The sequence below is a fragment of the Anarrhichthys ocellatus genome, unplaced genomic scaffold, assembly GCF_004355925.1.
Source record: "Anarrhichthys ocellatus isolate YVR2014 unplaced genomic scaffold, GSC_Weel_1.0 scaffold19, whole genome shotgun sequence".
NCBI lineage: Eukaryota > Metazoa > Chordata > Actinopteri > Perciformes > Anarhichadidae > Anarrhichthys > Anarrhichthys ocellatus.
Genome location: NW_022280049.1, coordinates 7,066,850 through 7,090,091, shown reverse-complemented (window position 1 = coordinate 7,090,091; position 23,242 = coordinate 7,066,850). Strand labels below are relative to the sequence as shown.

The window sequence follows — 23,242 nt, the reverse complement described above, 5'->3', positions numbered from 1 at the left end:
GCATGAAAAAGACACAAAACAAGCAAGAAGCTGAATATATCTAAAAGCATCTATCAAGCTAAATATGACAAAAAGAATTGTCAGCCGTTGATGGAATATGGACTTCTGTTAGTCACATCCCTTCTGTCCCATCTCCAATTATCAAACCCTTAGCCTGCTAATTGCTTAAATAGTTTTAATAAATGTCAGTATAACTATTTTTTCCCCAGATCTTGAAGTTGAGTTACAACAAGCTAAAATCGGTGAACCCCGGTCTGTTTGAGGGCCTTGCTGGTTTGATCCGTCTTCATCTGGACCACAACCTCATTGACTTTATAGAGCCATACTCCTTCTCTGGCCTGAGCTCCCTGAAACTCCTGCAGCTGGAGGGGAACCTTCTCAAAGAGATCCACCCTCATACCTTCATAACGGTGTCACTACTAGGAAGCTTTTGGACCTCTGGACTCAAGTAAGAAGCAGAAAGGCGGGAGATGTTTCTCTTAATTTTTGAAAATTGAAGCATCTTTTCAAAACTGTTAAGGGTCATATAAATTGTACTTGGGAAATAGTACTACTTTTGGAGTATCTATTTATATTTGTTTGATGATACAGTGTAAATTAAATTAATGGAGTTTGCATGTTCCCTCCAGTTAAAAGACGCAGATTCCCCAAATTGCTTACAGGTATAAAGTTGCTATACCTGCACCTCACACCTTATGGATACTCCAGTATATTTCTTTTCCTCCCTATTGCACGTTGCATGCAAGAATAGACATCATCCTCCTGTCACCCTGCAGACCAGTGAGTGAATACAATTATATGTTTTTGTTTCAGACACTTACATCTGTCGGACAATCTGTTGGAGCAGCTTCCTGCCGCAGTGCTGAAAACAGCTCCCCGGCTTGAGATCCTCTCTCTACACGGTAATCCCTGGGCCTGTGACTGTCAGCTCCACTGGTTGATAGAATGGAGCTCCACACATGAAGGTAAGGACGCATGAATGATTCGTCAAATCTTTTTTTTCTCACATCAGAAAACTGCTCCTTGCTTCTTCACTTCTGTGGTGCCAAAAGTTTAATCTTAAAGCTGCTTTAATCAATTAGTTTAGCCACCTGGGGGAAGGAGATCCAGCAGAAAATGTCCACATGTTATGACCTTATCAAGTTTATAAAGTCATTTGGACTTAAATTTGCCTTTCAGCTCAGCTCCACCAACTCCTGAGAAAAATATGTTAGCTTGTTAGCGAAGTGTTACTTATTTAAACATCCAGCAGTTCGGGAGCAACATGCCTCTGACTACCTGGCAAATGTGAGTCCAATATTCACTCTCTTTTAACTCTGTTTTCGGTGTCCACCAACTCCTGAAGTAAATGTCTGGCTTCTTAGCTCCTAAACGCTCCACTGTGTTCACCAGCCAGTCACGAACTGTGTCTGTCTGCTATTTGGTGCTGAGCAGAAAGTGTACCATGTGTTTTTAGAGCTTTCTCACTAAAAACAGCTGCCTGCTAAAGCTAAAAACAACTTTTATTAGCGTGGCGAAAGCCGCACAGCTAAACAATGAGCTGAAACTCACTATAAAGCTCGGTACAGCTGACGGGGAGCTGCTGATTCAGGATATGATTCTGTGTAGGTTCATTATTACGAGCAACCCCTTTCACACTGTCACATTGTTTTCTCATGGCATTTGATGAGAATACAGATTATAGCCACTTTAAGAAACAATATCTGTCACAATAGAAATGGGGATGAAGATCAAGTGAGCAATCACTGAGCAACTGGACTGATTGGCTCCTATCAAGGCAAAAAACGCCATATCAAACAATATCACCCTTTAAATGAACACAAGTTTAAATCAGAACTTTCAACTTAATAACTGGTTGCAACCAATTTCTATATTAACAATATATGTACACCAAGAATAATGTCTCCGGACTTCATACGCATGTTTTTGACCAGAAGCAGAGCATAATGCTGGCAAATAATTGTGCATGTCTGCCTTCTAACTAACATTTGTAGGACACAGCTTCCCTCAATATATTGACTGTATTTGAGCCACATGCAGTTTTCTTTATCCGTCTTTCTCATTCAATATTTTTCATTACGCATGTGCTTTGCCACATTTGTTGTTGCTTAGTTACAGTTTTGTGAATAGCCTTCAACCAGTCCCACATGCTAGCTGTTTGTATCAACAGAACATTTGACATATCATTGTTTTTACGGCCCGCTTCATCTGAAAATGGGGTTCTGTGACTGCCAGAACTTTATTAGTGGATGCACTAACCTTCACTGAACTGAAAACTCATGAAGGGATCATATTGTATCCACATTGTTCCAAACCCTTATAATGCCAGATTCATGTTTTATTTTTCACCTTTTTCCCCTCTTTACTTATCTCCCATCTTAATTCATTCCTTAAATTTTCCCTTGCCCTGTCTTTACCTACAACCGCCCCTTCCCTCTCAACTTTTCCCCTTTGACTTTCCCTTCCAATTCCTCAGATGTTTTTCCATCATGCCTTATAATCCTGCCTTTTTTATCTTTCCCCCCTCTTTCTACCAGGCGTTATAAAATGCAAGAAGGAACGTGGCTCCAGTGAAACTTGCCCCCAGTGCTCCTCTCCTCAACCCCTGAATGAGACCCATTTGCTAGGACTGACTCCAGCCAAGCTTACTTGTGAGCGACCAGCTCTTCGCTCGGCCCTCAAACAGTGGGACAATCCTGTGTGGGCTGAATCTGAATCAGAACCTGACCTTCCGTACACCCGTGACTTTGAGAAGCCTTTAGGCCATCTGACCGTCGTTCTCTCTGACAGCCATGGAAACAGTGCTCACGTGGCGTGTGATGTGCGACAACCCGGAGGCAGTTCACCCATGACTTGGACAGTAAATCCACAGTCACCTGGCGAGTTATCCGTCAATGTATCACTAGTGACTGTCCTCGAGTGTGAAATTGATCGGGAGCAGTTGCAAAATCTATGGCAATTGGTCGCATATTACTATGAAAGCCCTGCTATCTTGGAGAGAGGTCAGCTGAGAGGAAATGCAAGCGGAGTAACCTATCAATATGTCCAAGCCGTAAATGAAAATTCCCCATATTTCACTGAATTAAAAGGGTACTTGGTAGCAGAACCCTCATGGCTGCTCCAACCCAGAGTCACTTTGAGGCTCAACAGACCGCAGACAACAACCAAGAAACTGGTTATGGATTTCACTACTGTAATTACCAAGCACATCAACAGCTATAGAGGATCGGAAGATGACAATGACCTAGCCATGTCCTGGGCTGTAATTCGCAGAGGGACAGCAGGACGGGTTCAGACTGCTCTTGAAGGTTCAAAGGTTAATTTGGAGTGCAGTGTTGTCACTTCAGATCCGGAGATGAAAGTGGAGTGGATGCTTACAGATTTGTCCATTGTGGAAGATGCAACTGACAAAATTGAAATTTCTGAAAGAGGAGAACTTGTGATTTTGAATGCCACACAGTCAGACTCAGGCCTTTACCATTGTATGGTGAGGACCAAAGCCGGTGTGGACTTGATACCTCTGAGACTCACCATCAAAGAACTCTCACTCAGCCCAACAGCTTTCAATGGTCAGAAAATTGTAGTTGAAAAGGGACACTCTTTTTTTCTCCCGTGTGAGGTGATCTCAGTCCAGCCCAGTCAAACTATGTGGTACCTACCCAAAAACCAAATTCTTCTTCCAACGCAACAGACAAGACGGACAGAAGTGATGGAAAATGGGACTTTGGTGGTAAGGAGATTGACACAGGAAGATGCAGGGGAATACACCTGCCTGGCCTCAAATCTGTATGGAGTTGACATGATATCACACCTGGTGGAAGTTACAGGAGGAGAAAAGTCCTCTGATACATCCAAAGTGCAGACTGCGGAAGAGCAGCAGGTTTTGCCAGTTGGCGTTGAGGAAGGAGAGGGTTCTGGGGGAGATTACCAGGAAATTATACGTCCTTTTGCTACGCAGTTCCCTAAGAAGGTAGGAACTCAACAAAGGAATCATAATGGGTTTTCAAAGAGGATAAGAATTAAAGATTCAAAGAGAAAACCCAATAAATCTGTGAAAGAATTAGATCCAAATCGTTGGGCAGAGATATTGGCTAAAGCTAATGCTAAACCAAGTGTTGCTCTGCCCACAGAGCAGTCACTTCCAGAACCCAGCACTGTAACTATCCAAACAAGTACATCCAAACCCACTACGACAACTGCTACAACAATTTCCACTAATGCTAACAACTTACACCCTACTACTACCCCTCCCGATATCAGGATACAGACAACTTTTTTCCCCATCAACACAAAAGCTAAGACTGAAGCCTACTCTACAGAGAAAAAAGGGGCTGACTCTGAGACATCGGAAAGGCAGCCAGAGGTTTTCCAACTTCCGCCTCCCAGAAGTATTGAACCAACCCCCCACCGTGTTGGTGGGATGGCAGAAAAAGTCGAAACAGTCACAGACTTTCCTGCTGTTGGAACTCATCAGCCAGATCAGTCAGAAATTAAGCACTCTGGAGAGGGGAGAAGGAACAACATCCTCATTCCTGGTCATACAAACAGAAGAAGGCCTCCTTATAGGCGTAGAAAGCCCCCAATGAGAAGAGTCCGTCCGCACGGACACCCCTTTTACCATTCATCAAACAAGCCCCAAACAACAGTTCCCCCAACAACAACCATCAGACCAACAACACCAACACCAACAACTACTACTACAACTACTACTACGACTACTACTACTACTACTACGACGACAACAACAACAACTGCTCCAACAACAGTGGAGAACCATGACATCTTATCTGCTGAGTATCCGACAGAGGAAGATGAAGGTGAATACTATGAAGAATATAATTACAAGGATAGTGGTAGTTTTGATGCCAAGGAAGATTTAAACAGTGAAACCCCTCATGCTACTCATGATCTTGACAGTAGGCTTACCACATTACCAGCTAAAGAGAAAGATGTAGGTAGTTCTCCACTCAATCCAAAGATGATTGTCAATTCAAAGCTCGACAGTACTCCTCATCCAACTGAAAGGCCTGTTGAAGAGAAGGAGACAGACACTGTGAAGCTTAAGGAATCTGAGAGACAGAGTGTGGAGATTAGAACGCAAACTGAAGAAAAGGGCAGAGACAATGAAGATTTTGCAGCAGAGAGTGAGAGGGAGGTAATAAGAGCAATGGAAAGGGAAGAAACACACAAAATAGACACAGAAGGCAGTGACAAAGACACAGAAGAATCAAAACAGACGTGGGTTACAGAGAGCTACAATACACAAGATAGCATCCGGTTAACCACACAAAATAGACCAAAACCTAACACTCGACCTTCACCGGAACAAAATACACCAACCCAACCAAGAACTTCATCTACCTCACATTCAACAAGAGGCAGAGAAAAAGAACTCACACAGAAAGAGGATAAAGACGTAAACAAGCCGAAGGTAAAGCCTGAGGTCCACAGTTTCCCAGTAATGGAGCCTGTTCACCCCTGGCTCCATCAGATCAAACAGGGAGGAGGGCAAACCCCTGCATCCAGGACAACACACACAAACCAAAACAGAAATATAGCAAGGCAAAGCGAAGTGAATCCGGGCAGGCATTCCCAGCCTCCTAGAGTCCCCCCGACCTCCCGCTGGCCACACCATCGTTACTACCCACTCTATCCTTCCAGGCCTGGTCAAAGGTCATTTCCTCATCCAAGGCAAGGTAAGTAATGTTGCTGTGTAATGGTTTCTTTTTGAAATACTGTTTTGAAAAAAGGTGATGACCAAATGTGATTGAGTGTAAGAGATAGTGGATAAAGAACAAAATGAATACAGCAAATATACTATAAAAAAGGTAATATTATATTGGCCTGGTGTTATGTTATGATGAGTAACTCTACTACTGGTTGGAATGCATGTATATATATTTGATAACATTTTTGTTCTTTAGGTCCTTGGTCCCACCCTGTGCCTACGCACCGACCCTGGGCTCTCCCCCACCCCTGGGCTCAAAGCCCGGCTGTCACCAACCGACCCGAGATCACTGCAGAAACAGTGAAGCCCACACCTACACTCTCTGGAACAACAGGAAATTCCAGAGTTACACTCTCTAATGCCCATCTGTCACATCATCATCACCAACAACAAAATCATCATATGGATGGCAGGACCCAAACCAGAGACCAACTGTTTCTATCAAGGTTGAGGAACAGATACAGACAGGTATGAAAAAAGGTTGGTTTTAGAGGTGTGCAGCCTGCAGGCAATCTTATTGTGCATCTTAATCTTCACAAAGTGCTTTGAAAACACAAAGTGAGTGAGCAACATTTAGCTTTGTTGGCAACACACCCCTTGAACGCAGACTGGCCAATCATAGCGTAATATCAGCCCGCTCTGACCAAGGTCTGACAACTAACCCGCTGTGCTCCACAGAGAGTACCCGGAGAGTTTGGAAGGAGATATATGTTTCTTGAATGTAACTTTTTGAATGTAACTTTTCTACGTAAAAACCTATGGAGCTAACATTAGCAGAGTACGTTAGTACATCATTAACGAGAGTTAGCACTATGCTACACTAGCTGCTGAAGGTATACTGAATGTATACGAATGCTGTTTTTGCTTTTTAATGTTGGTTACAGTGAAGTAGGGCCTACCCGCCTTTACAGGAAAAGTGTTGTTCCTTAATTACATTGTCTTTTGCCTCGATCGCCATGTGATGTGGTGGTCCACGTTTACATTGTGATATGCAGACTTTAGCTTCTATCTTTATCTTTTGAACTTGTTTTCACTGCTGAATCAGTTTGACATCCTGGATATACCCTTCAAACGAATATTGTAGAGCCTTCTGTCTGAAATCACTTAATAGTTTTTTCCAAAAATGAATTAATATTTATGTAGGGAGTGCAGTTAATGACAGTGCAGGCTCCATGGTAGCTCTGACAGCTTAACGGCGCAGCAGCGGGCTTACCAAGGGTCAATTGCTAATGATGGTGATGATGATGAACCAGCTCTCAGAGATGGGATTTAGTTTCAGGTAAATGGGTTAGTACTATACTAATTGATCCTTTTTATTTTTCCAGGCGCAGCTCGAACGCATCGCTCAGTTAGGGAGGATGATGACTCCCAAACCTCGCATTAGCTACCACAATCCATCCCCCATCACACTTAAACCCAACCCTCCATCTCTACATAGACCCTACAACCCTAAACCACCAGCACCCACTGCTTCTTACACTTACAAGCTGCAACCTCTGAACCCTGCTAAACCTTCATCATCACCATTCTTGGGTTTTCACACCACCCCTGGTGTACCGTATGGAGGTCGGTGGGGTGTTGGAGGTAAGAACACTTTTAAAAATATATTGGTAATGTATTCATAATGAAAAATGAGGAATATATTTTAACATATTTCATTCAGTAATGATATTATTTTTGGTCTTTGTAGCAGGAAGAATCAGCTCTCGGTGGGCCACAGCTGCACCTCCTTTCCCATGGGTGTTGGGAGTTGGAAGTGGTGGGCTAAAGGCCCGTATTACCACAGTGACCACAGCTAGTGTGTCAGTACTGGCGGAGAGTGATATGTTCCTGCACTGCAAAGCAACAGGGAATCCTGAACCCAATATTGCATGGACCAAAGTCTCCACAGGTAAGGGAGAGAGAAGTCAAAAGAAAATCTAAGCTTCTAGCTCGTTCTTCTCACTGGCCCTGGGTCAGATCTGCCTGCTGCTGTGTCTATTTAGATACTATCACTGGGGAACGCCAGAGACAGACATTTTCAAATATGGCATACTCAGTCATGAGAATCATGATCCAGAATTCAAATCTCTCTTTCATCATTGCGTCTTTATCCTTTCTGCACTCTTCTTTATCCTTTCTGCACTCCTCTCAGGTGCCACCATCGCAGCAGACACCAAGCATGGCCCCCGTTTTGAAGTCTTCAAAAATGGAACGTTTGTCATTAAAAACATCCAGCTCCAGGATAGAGGCCAGTACCTCTGCACGGCCCAGAACAGCTTTGGATCAGATCGCATGGTCATCACCTTAGCTGTCCAGACTGAGGCACCAAAGATCCGGCCACCCAAGTCTATAGAGATAGCAGTCTACTTTGGGAAAAGTGTGACTCTTGACTGCCTTGCTTCGGGTAAACCACCTGCCCAGATTTCCTGGATTCTTCCGGACAGGACATTTGTGCGTGAAGTCGGGACTGTTCCCACGCCCCTTTCTCCGATGTCTCTGCTTCAAAATGGAACCCTGCAAATGCACTCTCTCAATTTCTCCAGCAAAGGGGACTATAAATGTATCGCAAGCAATGCAGCAGGTGCTGATACAATCACTTATCATCTCCATGTGGCCGCTCTGCCGCCTAGCATCAGTGAAGGAGCAATGGATACTGTGATCATTCAGCCAGGTATAGTACAGAACTTTAACATCCCTTAACTTCCCATTACAGAAAGTTTGTCTCATGATGTGGCTGTTACTAAAAGACAATCAAAAGTTTGTCATCTAAACTAAAAGAAATCACATTTAACCAGGCAGGAGTGTGTATGTTCACTGCTCTGTGAAGGGCGAACCGGTGCCTGCTCTGAAATGGACGCTCCCGGGAGGCGGCCATGTAAAACCGTCACAGTTTCTTGGACGCAGGCTGTTTGTCTTCCCCAATGGGACGCTGTATGTGAAGAATGTTTCACCAGCTGATGCTGGGAGGTGAGATGTTTTTTTTTTAGTCTATTCATGATTCAGTCTTTCTGGTCAAATGTCTGGTTGAATATGTGTACTGTTTCATAAGATATGGTTCCTGGTTGAATCCGAATGTGTTCTTAATCACCTAATCTATTCAAATAATCCTCTCAATTTAGGTCTGATTTATGGGAAGCTTTATGGGTTATGGTTAGCCCAATGCTTTGGTTTTTGACCAAATGGCATTCTCATCAACCTCACAAAGCTGCATTATTGTAATTAGAACCTACCAAGTGTACATTTTTTACTTCTGACTTTGAATGCCATGCAGGAATACCTGAGGACAGTAGAAGTTTTGTTCACTGCATTTAAAGTCAGAAGTTGTGTACCGTTATACGAAGCCCAGTATTCCTGTCCCAAGCAATACAAATGAATAATTCAACTCAAAGTTATCAGGCCATTATTCTTCTCTGACTATTGCTCTGAGCTCACCAGGCTGCTGTCAATCCTCCCACAGGTATGAGTGTTTGACCACTAATGCTGTAGGTATGGCTAAAAGAACTGTCCAGCTGGAGGTGAGGGCAGATTCCCCCTCCTTCTCCCGCCAGCCTCCTCCTCCTCTCCCCATCCCTCCAATCCAACGCCATGGTGTGCCATCCCAACAGCACTCTGTCTCAGCTATGTACGGTTCTGCTGTGTACCTGCACTGTCCAGAGTCCACTGGATCCACAAGAGGGACCATCTGGCAGCTACCCTCCAAGACCATCATGGAACATCGATACAGGTTACTTACTTTTGTGAATCATCACAATACTGACCATCTTATAAATACATTAAAATATTTTAGTTTCCATTAAACTCCTCTCCTCCATCTGCCTGCAGTCCGGAGAGACCAATTAAAGTTTTCCGTAACGGGACTCTGAGGATACTTCAGCTGACAGAGCTGGATGGTGGAAATTATCTGTGTGTCTTTCAGCGGCCCAATGGGGAAGACATGGAGCTCTTCCAGGTATGAACAGGGCAGGCTTCAGCCAGGTTCATTTTGCTGCCACCTCTTTTCCATTAGCCTTTGTTTCTTTTTTTATTTTTTTCATTAAGAATCCCTTCCTTGTTAATGAGTGTCAAAGTCAAACTAAAAATGTCTAACATGTCAAGAATCAAAGATGTGGTCCGTCCTCAATTAAGAAATGGATGTTATTTCTATGTACTATATGTGCTGGCAAAAGCTGTAACAGTGTGTCATTCAATGATCAATACTCTACTCTCGCTGTATTTTCCATGTATTTTCTCATATTTATTCACATAATCATGTATTCACTTCAATCAGGTGGAGGTGTTAATGACCCCTCCCAGAATTGAACAAGTGAGGACTGCACAGACCAGGGTCACCTTTGGAGAAAATTTCCAGGTATTTTTGGGAGCTAGCTCAAACTTTATTTAAAGTAGGATAGACATTGTCGGGGACTTTTCCACATCACCTGTGTTTTCTAGTATACTATTTATTTTTCAACATTTTATGATTTTAGATGTAGAAATGCGTTTGATGTCATGAGAAGATATACGGGTCTCATTCCTCAAAGGCATCTTTAAGCAGTATTAATAGGAATTTTGTTTTTGGAAACTTAACAGAACAAGATTTAAACTCAATATTGACATATTAACACTTCATAATGTGTATATAGCAAAACTATTAGCAGATACAAAACATTATCATTCATTTGGAGTTTCTATCAATTCAATTCAATTTTTTTAATATAGCCCAAAATCACAAATCATAAATTTTCCTCAGAGGGCTTTACAATATGTACAACATACAACATCCTCTGTCCCAGGCCCCTCCTATCGGTACAGAGAAAAAACTCCCTAATAATGATAGACAAATTATGACTACTAATAATAACAGCAGCAGTGGATATAATAGAATAATAATGAAAATAAAAGCATAGATGGTATCAGTAATAGTAATAGAAATGTGACTAATAATAATAGTAATATTTGCAGTGTGTGTCAGGCAGGGCCACAGTAGGTGGCACGACCATGGTCCCACGGCAGTCTAGGCGTATAGCAGCATATCTAGGGGCTGGTCGGATGTAATCATTTATTAAGCACCCCTTTATTTAGAAATAAGCCAAGAATCATCCTTACAGTTAATTTTGTAATTCATCCACTCATTTTCCTTTGTTTCCTTTTTCAGGTGGATTGTGTTGCAACAGGCCTCCCTGATCCAGAAGTTACTTGGAGTCTCCCAGATGGAACTTTAATCAACAATGCCCTTCAATCGGACGATAGCGGCCTTCGCAACCGCCGCTATGTTATTTTTGGCAATGGGACTTTACTTCTCCAGCAAATGGGAAAAAGAGATGAGGGTGACTACACTTGCTTTGCCAAGAACAGACTTGGCAAGGATGAAAGAAAAGTTAGCGTCAAAGTGGGGCCGAACGCTCCGAAAATTACATTGAAATCACAATCACTGGTTACAGTAAAGTTAGGAGAATCAGCTAAGTTGAGCTGTCAGGCAACAGGTGAACCTACACCAAAAATCATGTGGATCTCACCCAGGAATGATGTGATATCTTTGTCATCAGACAAATTTCAGATCATGGATGATGGGATGTTGGTGGTTAAAAAAGTAATACTGGCCGACGAAGGGAAATACGCATGTGTGGCACGGAATTCTGCTGGTGATGATGTCAAAAACATGAAACTAGAAGCTGAACTCCAGGAACCCTTCATTAATGGCATGAAAGGAAGAAGCACGACAAAGGTTTTGGCTGTTTCTTACCAAACATCGCTCCTAAATTGCAAAGTGGAAGGGAAACCCGAACCAAGAGTCTGGTGGGTTACTCCTTATGGTCATTCCCTCCCAACACCCTACCTGGGCGGTCGCTTCCAAGTCCACCGGAACGGGAGCTTGGAGCTGAGAGGGGTGAGAAAAACAGATGAAGGGAGGTACATTTGTCTGGCCAAAAACAATCTGGGTGAAGCCTCACTTTTGGTTGAATTAGACGTGACATCAATAGCCGAGAAACCAAGTTTTACTGTTCCCAATATTGAAATCTTACCAATAAAGCAAGATGGTGGGGAATTGATTCTGGAGTGCTCCGCACGTGGCAAGCCGAACCCAGAGTTTGCATGGGTTCTACCCAATGGGACGATGTTAACACCTGGTGTTAGACTCCAACGCTTCACACATCATCTGGGTAACGGAACTCTAAAGATTTCTCAACCGGTTGCAAGTGATAAGGGAGTGTACCGGTGCCTTGCAAAAAATGTGGCAGGACAAGCAGAGAAACGTTATGCGCTGGAGTCGGGCAGAAAGCCAGTGATCAGAGGATCTACAGGTATGTTTTGTCATCTCAAATTAATAAAACAGAAGTCTCCTTAGTTTGAGTGGAATGGTTGGTAAACATATTTGTGTTTTCCCCTCAGTTTGGTTTCTTCAACACAGAGAAACATTTAAATGAACCAAAGTGCATCACTAAAAGTCACGTGAAAGCATTTAATCACCTCATTGATTCGATGTGTTGGGCGGGAGCCATATACTGTATAAAATATGCAGGTAGTCTCCGTGATGTCACCCATAGGTCCACTCTTGTCACCCTTTGCCATCTTGCAAGATGTTAAGGTTTGGCCTAAGTGACCTGACAGAGGATAGCTTGCAGCTGGGTGGGTACTGTACCAGGTACAGTACCCACCTGTGACTAAGCCCTCAATTATTCCCCCATACAGTTGTCATGAATGGGGATTTAGCTATAGAGACCAAAACCATGTTTTTGTACGATGCAGTAAACATGTTTATTTCTGCTGTAAAGTTGGCCATTTAACCATGGGGGTCTATGGGGACTGACTCACTGTTGGAGCCAGCCTCAAGAAGTCATTTGATGAACTGCATTTTTTAGCACATCCGGCTAAAAGTTGGCTTCATTTCTGAGCAAGAAGGTCCTGAAGAAGGTCTTTCTTCCCAGATTCCAGAACCACTCCCAAATTCTTTTGTGAATGGACCAAGACCACTTCCTCTAATGAGTCTTGGTGTGGTTGTTTTGATCCGCACGTAAGGATGATTTCTATGTTCAGATCTGCCCAAACGAATCGTACCGAGGGGGAAAACAAATTTAAAGTAAAAAAATCTATGGGAAATCTGGCCATATTTCTCACTTGTGATTTTTGTTGTATCAATAATTTTTGCAGGAAATTTACTTACTATTATAATTTTACTTTTCCAGGTGGTATGAAGATCACTTACGGACTTAATCTCAACTTGCCCTGCACAGTGGATGGCTGGCCGCAGGCGTCAATCACATGGACCCTACCTAATGGTCTTGTTTTGGACAAACCTCAAACCATTGGCCGGGTATTTTTTTTTGCCAATGGGACCCTCCAACTCAGGCAGGTCGCCACCTTCGACAAAGGAACATACATCTGTAAAGCCTCCAACTCTTTCGGCTCGTCAACACTATCCTACCCAGTTGCAGTCATGGTTTTCCCACCACGCATCACCAATACGCTGACCTCAATTACAAGGGTCCACCGGGGATCACCAGTGAAGTTAAATTGTGTTGCGACTGGTATTCCTAAACCGGATATTTCGTGGACGTTGCCTGGACGCACAACGCTGGTTCCACATAACCGGTTCACAGTGCAGGGAGGGATTCACATGACAGAGGAGGGCAGTCTGGTCATACAGAACCCCATGCTCATGAACTCTGGCATTTACAAATGCAACGCTAGAAACGCACTCGGCACAGACTTTAAATCTACTTACCTACAAGTGGTCTGAGTGACAGTTACAAGTATTTTATTGGGAAAATGTCACAGCAGAAGTAGGACCGGATTTTTCCGTCAGGATTTGAATATTCTGCATAGTAAAGATACTCTGGAGAGAGACTTAAACTGTCTGACTGGCAGCTTGGCTTGAGACACCTTGCAAAGCAGTTTCCACAGAACATTGATGTTTCAAATGTTTCAAATAACGTTCACCTTTTGTGATTTTTAACTGCATTTTTTTCTTTTTTATAGTGCAAATGTTGCAGAAGTCTACATTTTGGACCTTGAAGTGTATTTTCACTTTTCAAACAGCCATATTAACTCACTGCTCAAAGCTTTGCCTTTCTGGCCTTACCCTGTGTATTAGCGAATGACGTACTGTATGTATCAATGTCCTTTATTCGTGTTCATAGTGGTGGGAAATTAATAGCTCATAATATCTACTTCGTGAGCTCAGTTGAGCGACACCGAAACAAAACGAAGGGGAACTTACCAAAAAATATGTAAGTACATAATTTATAAAAAATAAAACATAAAGCTATTTATTGTTGTCAGTCAGCTGCATCATTTTTACTATGTTAAAGCTGCAATGGCTTGATAATTTAAATTGATTTGAAGCTTCCTTGAGGCTCAGCTGTTAAAACATGACTAATATGAGTGATTTCAATTGTTGCCCTATGCTTGGATGTAGCACACACATTTTTACATATGAAAGTGTGAAACCACAACATCGTTTGGCGTGTATGCATGCATCCAAATGTGTGTGTGTGTGTGTGTGTGTGCGTGTGTGTGTGGAAATGGTTGCTGTATTTCACTGTCGGTTTGCGTTCTCCAGAATGTGAATGTCCCACTGAGCCTTGCTTCCAGACAAACAGGTCTTTGACTGAGGAAGAAGGGAGCTTTGTCAGACACAAGCGTTGGGACGATTCAACACAGCCCGAGTGTGTGTGTGTGTGTGTGTCTCTTTGAGAGACCGTGTGTATGTCTGTGAGGAAGGGATTGTGTCTGTGTGTAAGGGATTGTTCCACACAGTGAGTGGCGTGCCTGTGTAAATGTATATGTGTGTTTGTGTGTGTGTGTGTGTGTGTGTGTGTGTGTGTGAGAGACATTGACTTAGAGAGGGATAACAGGGCAAGTGTTTGGTAATCTGCGTTTCTGTGTTTCAGTCTGATATCAACAGACAGGGAGTACACGTGTATTCTGTATCTGTAAGTGTGTGTGTGTGTGTGTGTGTGTGAGTGTTTTGTGTTGTTTTTTTGCAGTTGTTGTCAAAATGGAAGCAAAGCAGCTCTTAAACACGGCAGCACTTCGCACAACTCCATTTCATACGGTGAGTGACGTTAAATTCCTTTCGTGTTTCACCTCCAAAATTAGCTCTCCCATAATCAATATTCAACAGAATGGATGGAATCTGCACCACTGAATATAAGCTAATTTGTAATATGCCATTCAGATAGGAGCAAACATGCTAATAGTGAGATAATGCTACGGTTGTAATATTATTTTTAGCCATGCCAACGGGGTGGCTCTTGGGATTGCAATTTCATCAGGTTGATCAACAATGTTGGTCCAGACTGAAATATCTATTGGATGGATTGCCACAAAATTTGGTACAGATATTCATGGTCCCCAGAGGACGAATCTTAATTACGCTGGTGATTTTGAGGTTGACATTTTTGTTCTTCAGTCTAGACAACCATGGGTTGCAGTGAAGTTTGATGCAGACATTCATGCCCCTCTCATCTAGCGCCATCATCAGGACAAGTTCTATAGAGTACTGCAGGGATGATGTATTTTTGTTGGCCAGCCCCGGAAGTTGGCATCACACTAGTTCCTTCGACAAAACAGCCAATGGATTTTGAGATATGGCAGAAAATAAGCTCTGTGACAAATTTTCACAAATGAACTCCGTTTTTGTGATTTTTGAAGCGTGAATGCAATCGGAAGTAGTTAATAGCTAACGTTAGGATAAACCAACTACACCACAATCACATGAGCACAATTATTCGCAACAAGAACGTTCATTTGGATGGGAATTCCTGCTAAATGTGTTAACCTTTGCACCCAGGCATGCCTCCTGGTGACACTGCAATCCCCCTTGCATTACGGCCATGTTGGTTTATGGAATGTGATAATATGACCAGCTGATCACGTCACATGACTAGATCGTGTGAGAAAATCTGTTCCACTTTCTCTCTCTGTTAGAACCCCCACACTGATACAATCACCTTGTTTGTATGATCAGTGTTTCAGCTGCATTATATTTAGAAGTTCAGTCTTTTGGTGAAATATTTCAGTCTGTAATCGGACTCTTTTACTGGCGGGTGATTTTAAAGGTTTCAGGAATATCAGTTCACAACTGCAGATGCATCAGTTTGCACCAAAATGGAAAAAATAAACTTACAGTACTTTCCGCTATTGACACAAATGACTTTATGCAACTTAAAATGTGGTAATTAATAGTAGCCTTGTTGCGCTATAAAACACCATATCCTATGTCAACAGTATAAAAGTATTACTTTGTCTGTGGGTCTTAATAGCTATGTAGTGACATGTAGGTCTTCATGGTCTATTTGAATGATCTTGCTTCACTATAAGGGGACCATAGGGGACATGAGGAAGCATTCAGATGCTTTACTTCAGTAAAAGTACCAATGTTACATCTTAAAATAGATTTTATGACAACTAAAAGTCCTGCTTTCAAAATCTATTTTAGTGAACGTACAAAAGTATCAGTCGTAAAATAACACTTATATTACATTATTTGACTGTTGTAACTGGTTGAGGTTGTGGTGGTTGTGATATGACTGATGGGGCAGGAAAGAAGAGAAAACACACATTTGTATTCTTTTTTTGTGGGGGGAGTTTAATCTTTGTTTTGTTTTTCTTTGGTGGAACTGATCAGAACTGAAATACGACGAGGGGCCCCAACAACACGCTGCTTTTTTAAATAAGGGGCCATAAAGGTGGAAAGCTACAGGTTTAATCTTCAACAATGTGTTTTAGAAGCACATGTTTTTTATAGAAAATCTTAATCTGAAAAGCAACTACAGCTGTTAGGTGAATATAGTAAAGAGTACAGTATATCCTTCTAAACTAGTGGAATATAAGTAGAAAGTATAGCATACACTTTATATTTTACATTAGGCTCTCCTATTGTATCACTATAATGTTTTGATTTCATTTCTATGGGTAGTTTATTGTCCCGAATACCATATTTTTCCATCTGATATTAAAATATTTTTTGTGAAAAATTATAATAATAATCATACATTATTTTTCTTGTAGTATTCATGCCTCCTAGGCCCTCATTTCAATAGGAATGTTTAAGCTTATTCTAATAAAACCTCGTTAACAATGCTTCTCCCTTTAAGGCCACACTCCGCTGCTGAAGGAGAAGCATCGTTGCTATTGTTGCATCTCTGGTCTCCTCCTTCCTTCCTCCTCCTTTCCCCTCCCTTCACTCATCCATCCATCCGTCCACCCTCTCTCTGCTCTCCGCATACGCACACCGATTTTCGCATCGCCTCCTCCGGCACGATGACCAACGATTCCCCGGAGGAGACCCGAGTTCCGGGCGGCGGCGGCGGCGGCGGCAGAGGAGGAGGAGGTGGAAAAGGAAACACGCGGAGGAACCGAGCAGACGACAATGTCACCATGCTGACATCCTCCATGGATCTACAGAGAGCCAGCCGGAGCCGAGCCAGCAGCAGCAACGATGCCGCCCCGAGCATCACCTCCTCCCTGGAGCTGAGCATCCAGACGCGCATCTTTAAGATCATCGTCATCGGGGACTCGAACGTGGGGAAGACCTGCCTCACCTTCCGCTTCACCGGGGGGAGCTTCCCCGACAAGACCGAGGCCACCATCGGCGTGGATTTCCGGGAGAAGGCGGTGGAGATCCAAGGGGAGACTATCAAGGTAAAAAGCAACAGAGGGGCTGGATGTAGATCAGTGGTGTTTCCTCCCTCCCCCTCCTCCTCCTACTCTTTCTCTTCCTCCCTCCCCCTCCTCCTCTTTTCTTCTTGTCGATCAGCTGCCAGTGGATCCCACAGGGGCTAATCTTTCGTTTTATCCAAACAAAACAACACACTTCTCTTTATGGAATGTTTTTCCATTCAAAAATTTTGATTTTTTTTTTTACATGCTGGAGAAATGTAACACATGTTGACATGTGTAGCCCAGAGGAAGGAAACGAAACAATGAATGTCATTGGTTTGGCCCAGGGGAAGAAGCTATGTGAGGCTTACATATTTTATGGACAATGGATGTTGCCAGAGGAGACCTGTCAACCTGTATTTAGTCATGTGTTGCTTGGGAAAGAATGAAATTAATAAAAAACCTCAGATTAGCTGTTTTTCTTTGTGTTTATATGAGGCTAAACTGAATAGCTCTTGGTTATAGACTGTTGGTTGGACAACAAAAGCAACTTAGAGACGTCCACCTGGACTCAGGGAGACTGTGATGTGCAATTTTCACTTATTTTCAGACACGTTTTGGAAGTAATAGTGAAGCCATTGAGAAGATTGGCCAGCTGAATCAAGAATGAAAATAATTGATAGTTGCAGCAGTAATTCCAGGTATATCTTGTAGGGCACGTGTCCAGATAGCCTCAATTCATTCATTTTCAAAATTAAAAATAAAGGTGTAGTTATAAGCAGAGTTACAAAATCAACTATATCATATTGTCCTAAATTTGCTATAGCAATTTCCCCTTTTATACCTTTAAATAAAGTACAATCAGTAGGATTACAAATGTATAGCCCATAGGACTGTAATGGTATCCTGGTAATTATTTCAAATGTAATGATTTCTAACACTCTCAGAGATGCTTACTGGCCGACGTAACAAAATCAATTTAAGTGCAACAGTATGATAACAAGCTTGTTGCAGTATCATGACAAATTAGATGAGTGAAGATTTTAGTTTTCATATAGATGAGCCGCGACTACTTATTAGGCTCTTTATTGAGATCTCTTACTCTGTTGTGTAATACAGGCCCACACACCTCACCCCCTCCTCACTTAGCCGGTGTGTGTGTGTGTGTTCTCCCTTCCCCCCCTTTCAGTCTCAGTAGAACAGTCTGTCTGCAACCTCCAGATGCCCCCTGAATGCTGACTCACAAACACTCTGTACACTGCACCTATTAGGTCAGCGTGTCCGAATCATTGAAATTCTCTTCAAAATGAATTGTGAGAAAATGTCTTTTCATATGTAAACGTACCTAAACTTTTAAAACTGCATTTTTTTATTACGTTCTGGTGTTGCTGGCGAGGCGACGTCGGTAACACTTTTGAGTAAAGGATTTATTTTATTGATTTGTGTCAACAATGGTGGTTGTGTTGTGAGAACTGAAAATTTACAAGCAGGCAGGTGTTTGAGATCCAGCAGAATACAGGATAGTTATCACCATAGCTGAGACTGGAAGCAAAAAATCTTTTGTATTTATGTGTGTCATCCAGATGGTGATTTCATGGCCTTTACAGGGGACTCTTTCATTTTACATTGTTGGAGTAAAAACTTAACTGCCACATTGGTGCAGAAGGGCTTTTAAAAAGGTTATGAACCACCTCCATGGAAATTTCACTCACAATTTATGTAGAACAGTATAGTTATAGTATGGATATATAACTAGAAAAGTGCCCTCAGTCGAGTGCAGATCTCCGCCAGGTGTGTCTGCAGTGACCACTTGAGTGATAACGAATTTAACTAACCAAGCTGTCGGAGTTGCAGCAAGGTACAGCACGGCGTGTATTGGTAGTTCCGTTAGCTGTGAGCGATTAGCCAAACACACCACAATAAACCATCAAAATAAGCCGCGAGGTACGCAGCAGTGTGGGTATTGGTAGTTCCAAACACACCACTAACTGTTATCCCCCCCGCTGTGTCTCTGGGTGCAGAGTGGTGGATGGGTGGTCGGAGATGCACTCAGCTGTGTTATCGCTAGTGGTCCTTACCGGGGTTAAGATTAGTAAGTGAGGAGTCAGCAGGTGCTTAGCGGCAATATAAAACAAGAAATAAAAGGTGTATTGACAAAGTGTGAGTCACTGCAGCTACGAATGGTCCTTGAGCATGAAGCCATAAGCCATTTGGGCACCCAAAATGTTATGCAGCATTATGCAGACAGAGTTGCACACTCACTCACCCACGGACTCACGCACACACGCCACAGATCGCATGATCTTCCTGGCAGAGATGATAAAAATGAATCTGTATAAAAGGGACACTTTTTCCTCTCCAGTCGTCAGGCAGGTGAATAAAAGTAGCACACAGATTGGCAACGACAAATGTTACAAGCTGCAGAGGACTAAAAATAGTAGAGCAGAGCGCTAAGTATAGAATACAGAGTAAGGTGTCAAAATCATGCTAATGATTCTCAAGTCTGAGATTCACAGCTATTGTTAGGCAGAATTCTGTCCACATGCAAACATTTTACAGTGATTTCGTCTCAATTGATCTCAATTTTGTATTTCTTAGCATTCATACTGGTTTTGAAATGCACACTTTCAAGTAGTTACCAAGCCAAAAGTATAAATAACAGAATATTGATTGCAACCGTTGGTTTCAAAGACATTTACGCTGACGAGAGGTATATCACATGTATAGAAAGCTTTACTATCAGATCTATTCTGTGCATTGTGCTGTCCAATTATGGGGCGCGCTGTGTTCAACAAAGCCCAAGCTTTGATGTTATGAGCTGCACTGAACGCAGCATTCAACATCTGATGCTAAATAGCCGGGGCTTGTCCTTTCAAATGGTAAGAACAGGAAACGGTCCTTTTCCCTACAGGCCTGGGCTGAGTGTTGGAAGATGTCTACGGTGATATACAAAGTGCTACTGATTGCACAGAGACATTCAGCAAGCTGACAATCCGAGCACGATATACTGCACGGTACACGTGAGCTAACTCGAGCCATGAATTATTTTTACTCTGTCTTCTGGCATGGCAGAATTTTATTTTTTAGGTGAAATCAATATCAGTACGTCTCTTGTGCAGAGAAAGCTCACTTCCTCTTCATCCCTCTGGTTAAATCTGAACCATCAAATACTGCAATTAGGAAATTACATGACTGTAAAGTAGCCCCACATGCTGCTTGCACAAGTGTACAATAACGACGGCAATGTATTTAGCCAGATTAATTGGCTCGTGAGTCATTGTAGGATCTGACTCACGACTATGAAGTAAACTGAGAAAAGGAAGTGAAAGTAATGCACTCAGGTATTTGACATTGTTGACCAGTTAGTGAATAGCACTCCAAACATTTGATAAAACCGGTTAGCCAGCCTTTACACATTGGTTTTAAACCAAATTGCACGTGTGTCTCCACTTTTAATTTTGGCATACGTCAAAGGCTGCATACAGCACAGAGAAGACCTGCCCTGAGGCCTTTGTAAATGCCCATCGTGTTATAAGCTCATGAGCTTGGAAAACTCATTGTTTCCAGGTCCATATTTTTATATTAAGGCTGTGTGTCTGGATTTTGTCACTCTGGATGCTTTGATATGACATGTTTATGGCTTGCCTGGGTATTCTGAACACACTAAAATGCATTTTCTTTCTCCTCAGTCACATTAACATCACAGCCTTGTCTCGTCTATCTCCACAGGTGCAGGTATGGGACACAGCGGGCCAGGAGCGTTTTCGTAAATCAATGGTGGAACACTACTACCGCAATGTCCACGCAGTTGTCTTTGTGTATGACGTCACCAAGATGGCTTCCTTCCGCAACCTACAGACGTGGATAGAGGTTGGCAACTGGCTCGATACATTGCACAACAACCAAATAGTCTTTGTCAGGATTGAAATGGTCGAAGGAGCACAACCGTGGTCTTTTTCACCAGTGCTGCCTAATGTTCTCTTGAGCATCATCAGCATCTCCGCAGCTTCCAGTGCTCCAACTGGTTCGTCCCCCAAGACTATTCATTAGCTGTGGGTTGAAACTGTGACGTCTCCATCGCAAAGCCTGGTGTGCATCTCTGTGCAAGCCAACAAAGAAGTGCACCGTGGCTTCCCTTAGAAAATGAATTATTCAAAGGGATTTACGTGGTCGGCTTGCCAAAGTACTCGCAATATTATAGATCCAAGACGCGACTGGCAGAAGGGCGGGACACAGAGAAAGAGTCGCAGTTACAAATCCGTGGGCTACCTCAGCACCACGGACAGCGCCATGGATTTATCAATACGCAGCACAGTTAAGCTACTTATATCTCAGAGCCATGGTCGGGGGCCACACCTTCTAACTCGCACAAACCTCAGTCAGATGAAGGATCAATGAGTCAGGCAGACTAGACTCCCGTAGTCTGACCCTGCACTCTCTTCTACTAGGAGATGGAGGGGGGGGGAGAGAAAAGCACAGGTGTTATTTATATCAATTATTAATAATACAACTTTACAGCTCCATTCCATTAAGTTTGGTCACTCTCTATATCCTGGTGCTGTGCACGAGGCTTACTATGGCTTATGACTTATGGCGTTTTAAACTGCGTCACCTGACTTCCTCTTTTGCTGCCATCATAAGTACTACGGCCACTAGAGGTTGAGGCCGTCCATGTGATTAGACGATAGCTGCCTTCTGGACATCAGTCCGTGTTGCAGACCCCTCTTAATTGAGACCTATTAAGAGTGATAATGCCCGATCCATCGGCTGATAACATTCAAAGCGGGTTATTAGATGTGGTTCTGTTAGCCTCCGCTTTAATCAAAAGCTAACCTGTGACTGAAGATAAACGCTACAGTGAGGCAGTGACATTTAAAAGACCGCAAATGGTGTCACCTTTATTGAAGACTCTTCCATCCATGATGGTGAATCTACACACTACCTCTCAGATGTTTAGTGTCACGATTGTGCGCTCAGCACGGCTAGCTGGTTTCCTCCTTTAAAGAGAACAGCAGTAGCTGGGCATGCAGTAACTCCGTGACAGTACAGATTACTAACACACACCACTAAGGTTAAGATGATTATGGACGGATATTTATTTTACCGTGTCTGCAATGTAGTTTGGATTTACAAAGAAATAGTGCCCATGCAAGTTCTATTAGTTGCAGAGGAGGTGTAACCAGCTGTAACTTGGAGATCTTCGTGCTTTATTCAGGCACTGGATCTGCAGCAAATATAAACACACTGTGCAGGCTTTATAGCTCCTTTTCAATTGGCTGAATTGATTCTATCGTGTTAGTAGACCTGCTGGGGTTTATTTATATTGAGCTGGTGGGAATGGTGGCTAAGCAGCCTTTCCGACATCGGCAGTTCTACTCGCCAAGTGGGGCATATTGTGGTCATAAGTTCCTTGTAAATACAGCTAAGAGGCTGACGGTAACGTTTTTTTTCTCCCACTTAGCTGCTTCTATTTATGGTCACACATCACATGAACATGGCCACAGTTCATAAAAGTTGATAAAGCCATATTCTGCTGTGTTCCAGGAGTGTAATGGCCATCGCGTCTCGGCGTCAGTACCTCGAGTCCTGGTTGGGAACAAGTGTGACCTTGTGGACCAAATACAGGTGAGAACGCGCTCAGCACAACACTTTATTTACCGTCCGAGACCGATTTAGGGTTTACTGCCAAACATTTGTGCCCTCCCAGGTGCCCTCCAATATGGCGTTGAAGTTCGCCGACTCCCACAACATGTTGCTGTTCGAGACGTCGGCCAAGGACCCGAGGGAGAGTCAGAACGTCGACTCCATCTTCATGTCGCTGGCGTGCCGCCTCAAGGCCCAGAAATCCCTGCTCCACAGGGACGTGGAGAGGGAAGACGGGAGGGTGCGGCTCACACAAGAGACTGAGACAAAGAGCAGTTGTCCTTGTTGAGGGGGGGGGGGGGGGGG

At 43.0% G+C, this 23,242-nt stretch overlaps 2 protein-coding genes across 4 annotated transcripts in view; both read left to right on the top strand.

The window, feature by feature from the left end:
• LOC116389165 (matrix-remodeling-associated protein 5) overlaps positions 1–13,947 on the top strand; it is a 31,073-nt gene extending 17,126 nt beyond the window's left edge. Inside the window, exons 5-17 of the mRNA XM_031857624.1 lie at positions 210–448; positions 814–965; positions 2,538–5,696; positions 5,925–6,196; positions 7,054–7,312; positions 7,419–7,619; positions 7,863–8,381; positions 8,506–8,677; positions 9,168–9,434; positions 9,533–9,659; positions 9,978–10,058; positions 10,845–11,991; positions 12,874–13,947. Coding sequence (XP_031713484.1) covers positions 210–448; positions 814–965; positions 2,538–5,696; positions 5,925–6,196; positions 7,054–7,312; positions 7,419–7,619; positions 7,863–8,381; positions 8,506–8,677; positions 9,168–9,434; positions 9,533–9,659; positions 9,978–10,058; positions 10,845–11,991; positions 12,874–13,427 — 7,149 coding nt within the window. The 3' untranslated portion in view covers positions 13,428–13,947. The remainder of the gene's footprint in view (positions 1–209; positions 449–813; positions 966–2,537; positions 5,697–5,924; positions 6,197–7,053; positions 7,313–7,418; positions 7,620–7,862; positions 8,382–8,505; positions 8,678–9,167; positions 9,435–9,532; positions 9,660–9,977; positions 10,059–10,844; positions 11,992–12,873) is intronic.
• A 483-nt stretch (positions 13,948–14,430) lies between these two features.
• rab33a (RAB33A, member RAS oncogene family) overlaps positions 14,431–23,242 on the top strand; it is a 10,879-nt gene continuing 2,067 nt past the window's right edge. The window contains exons 1-5 of one of the 3 annotated variants that reach the window (XM_031858065.1): positions 14,431–14,744; positions 16,789–17,335; positions 21,023–21,163; positions 22,838–22,918; positions 23,001–23,226. In XM_031858065.1, the coding sequence (XP_031713925.1) occupies positions 16,955–17,335; positions 21,023–21,163; positions 22,838–22,918; positions 23,001–23,225 (828 nt within the window). In that variant the 5' untranslated portion in view covers positions 14,431–14,744; positions 16,789–16,954 and the 3' untranslated portion in view covers position 23,226. Of the gene's footprint in view, positions 17,336–21,022; positions 21,164–22,837; positions 22,919–23,000; positions 23,227–23,242 lie in introns of those variants that run through there. The other 2 variants (XM_031858063.1, XM_031858064.1) reach the window with 2 other exon arrangements.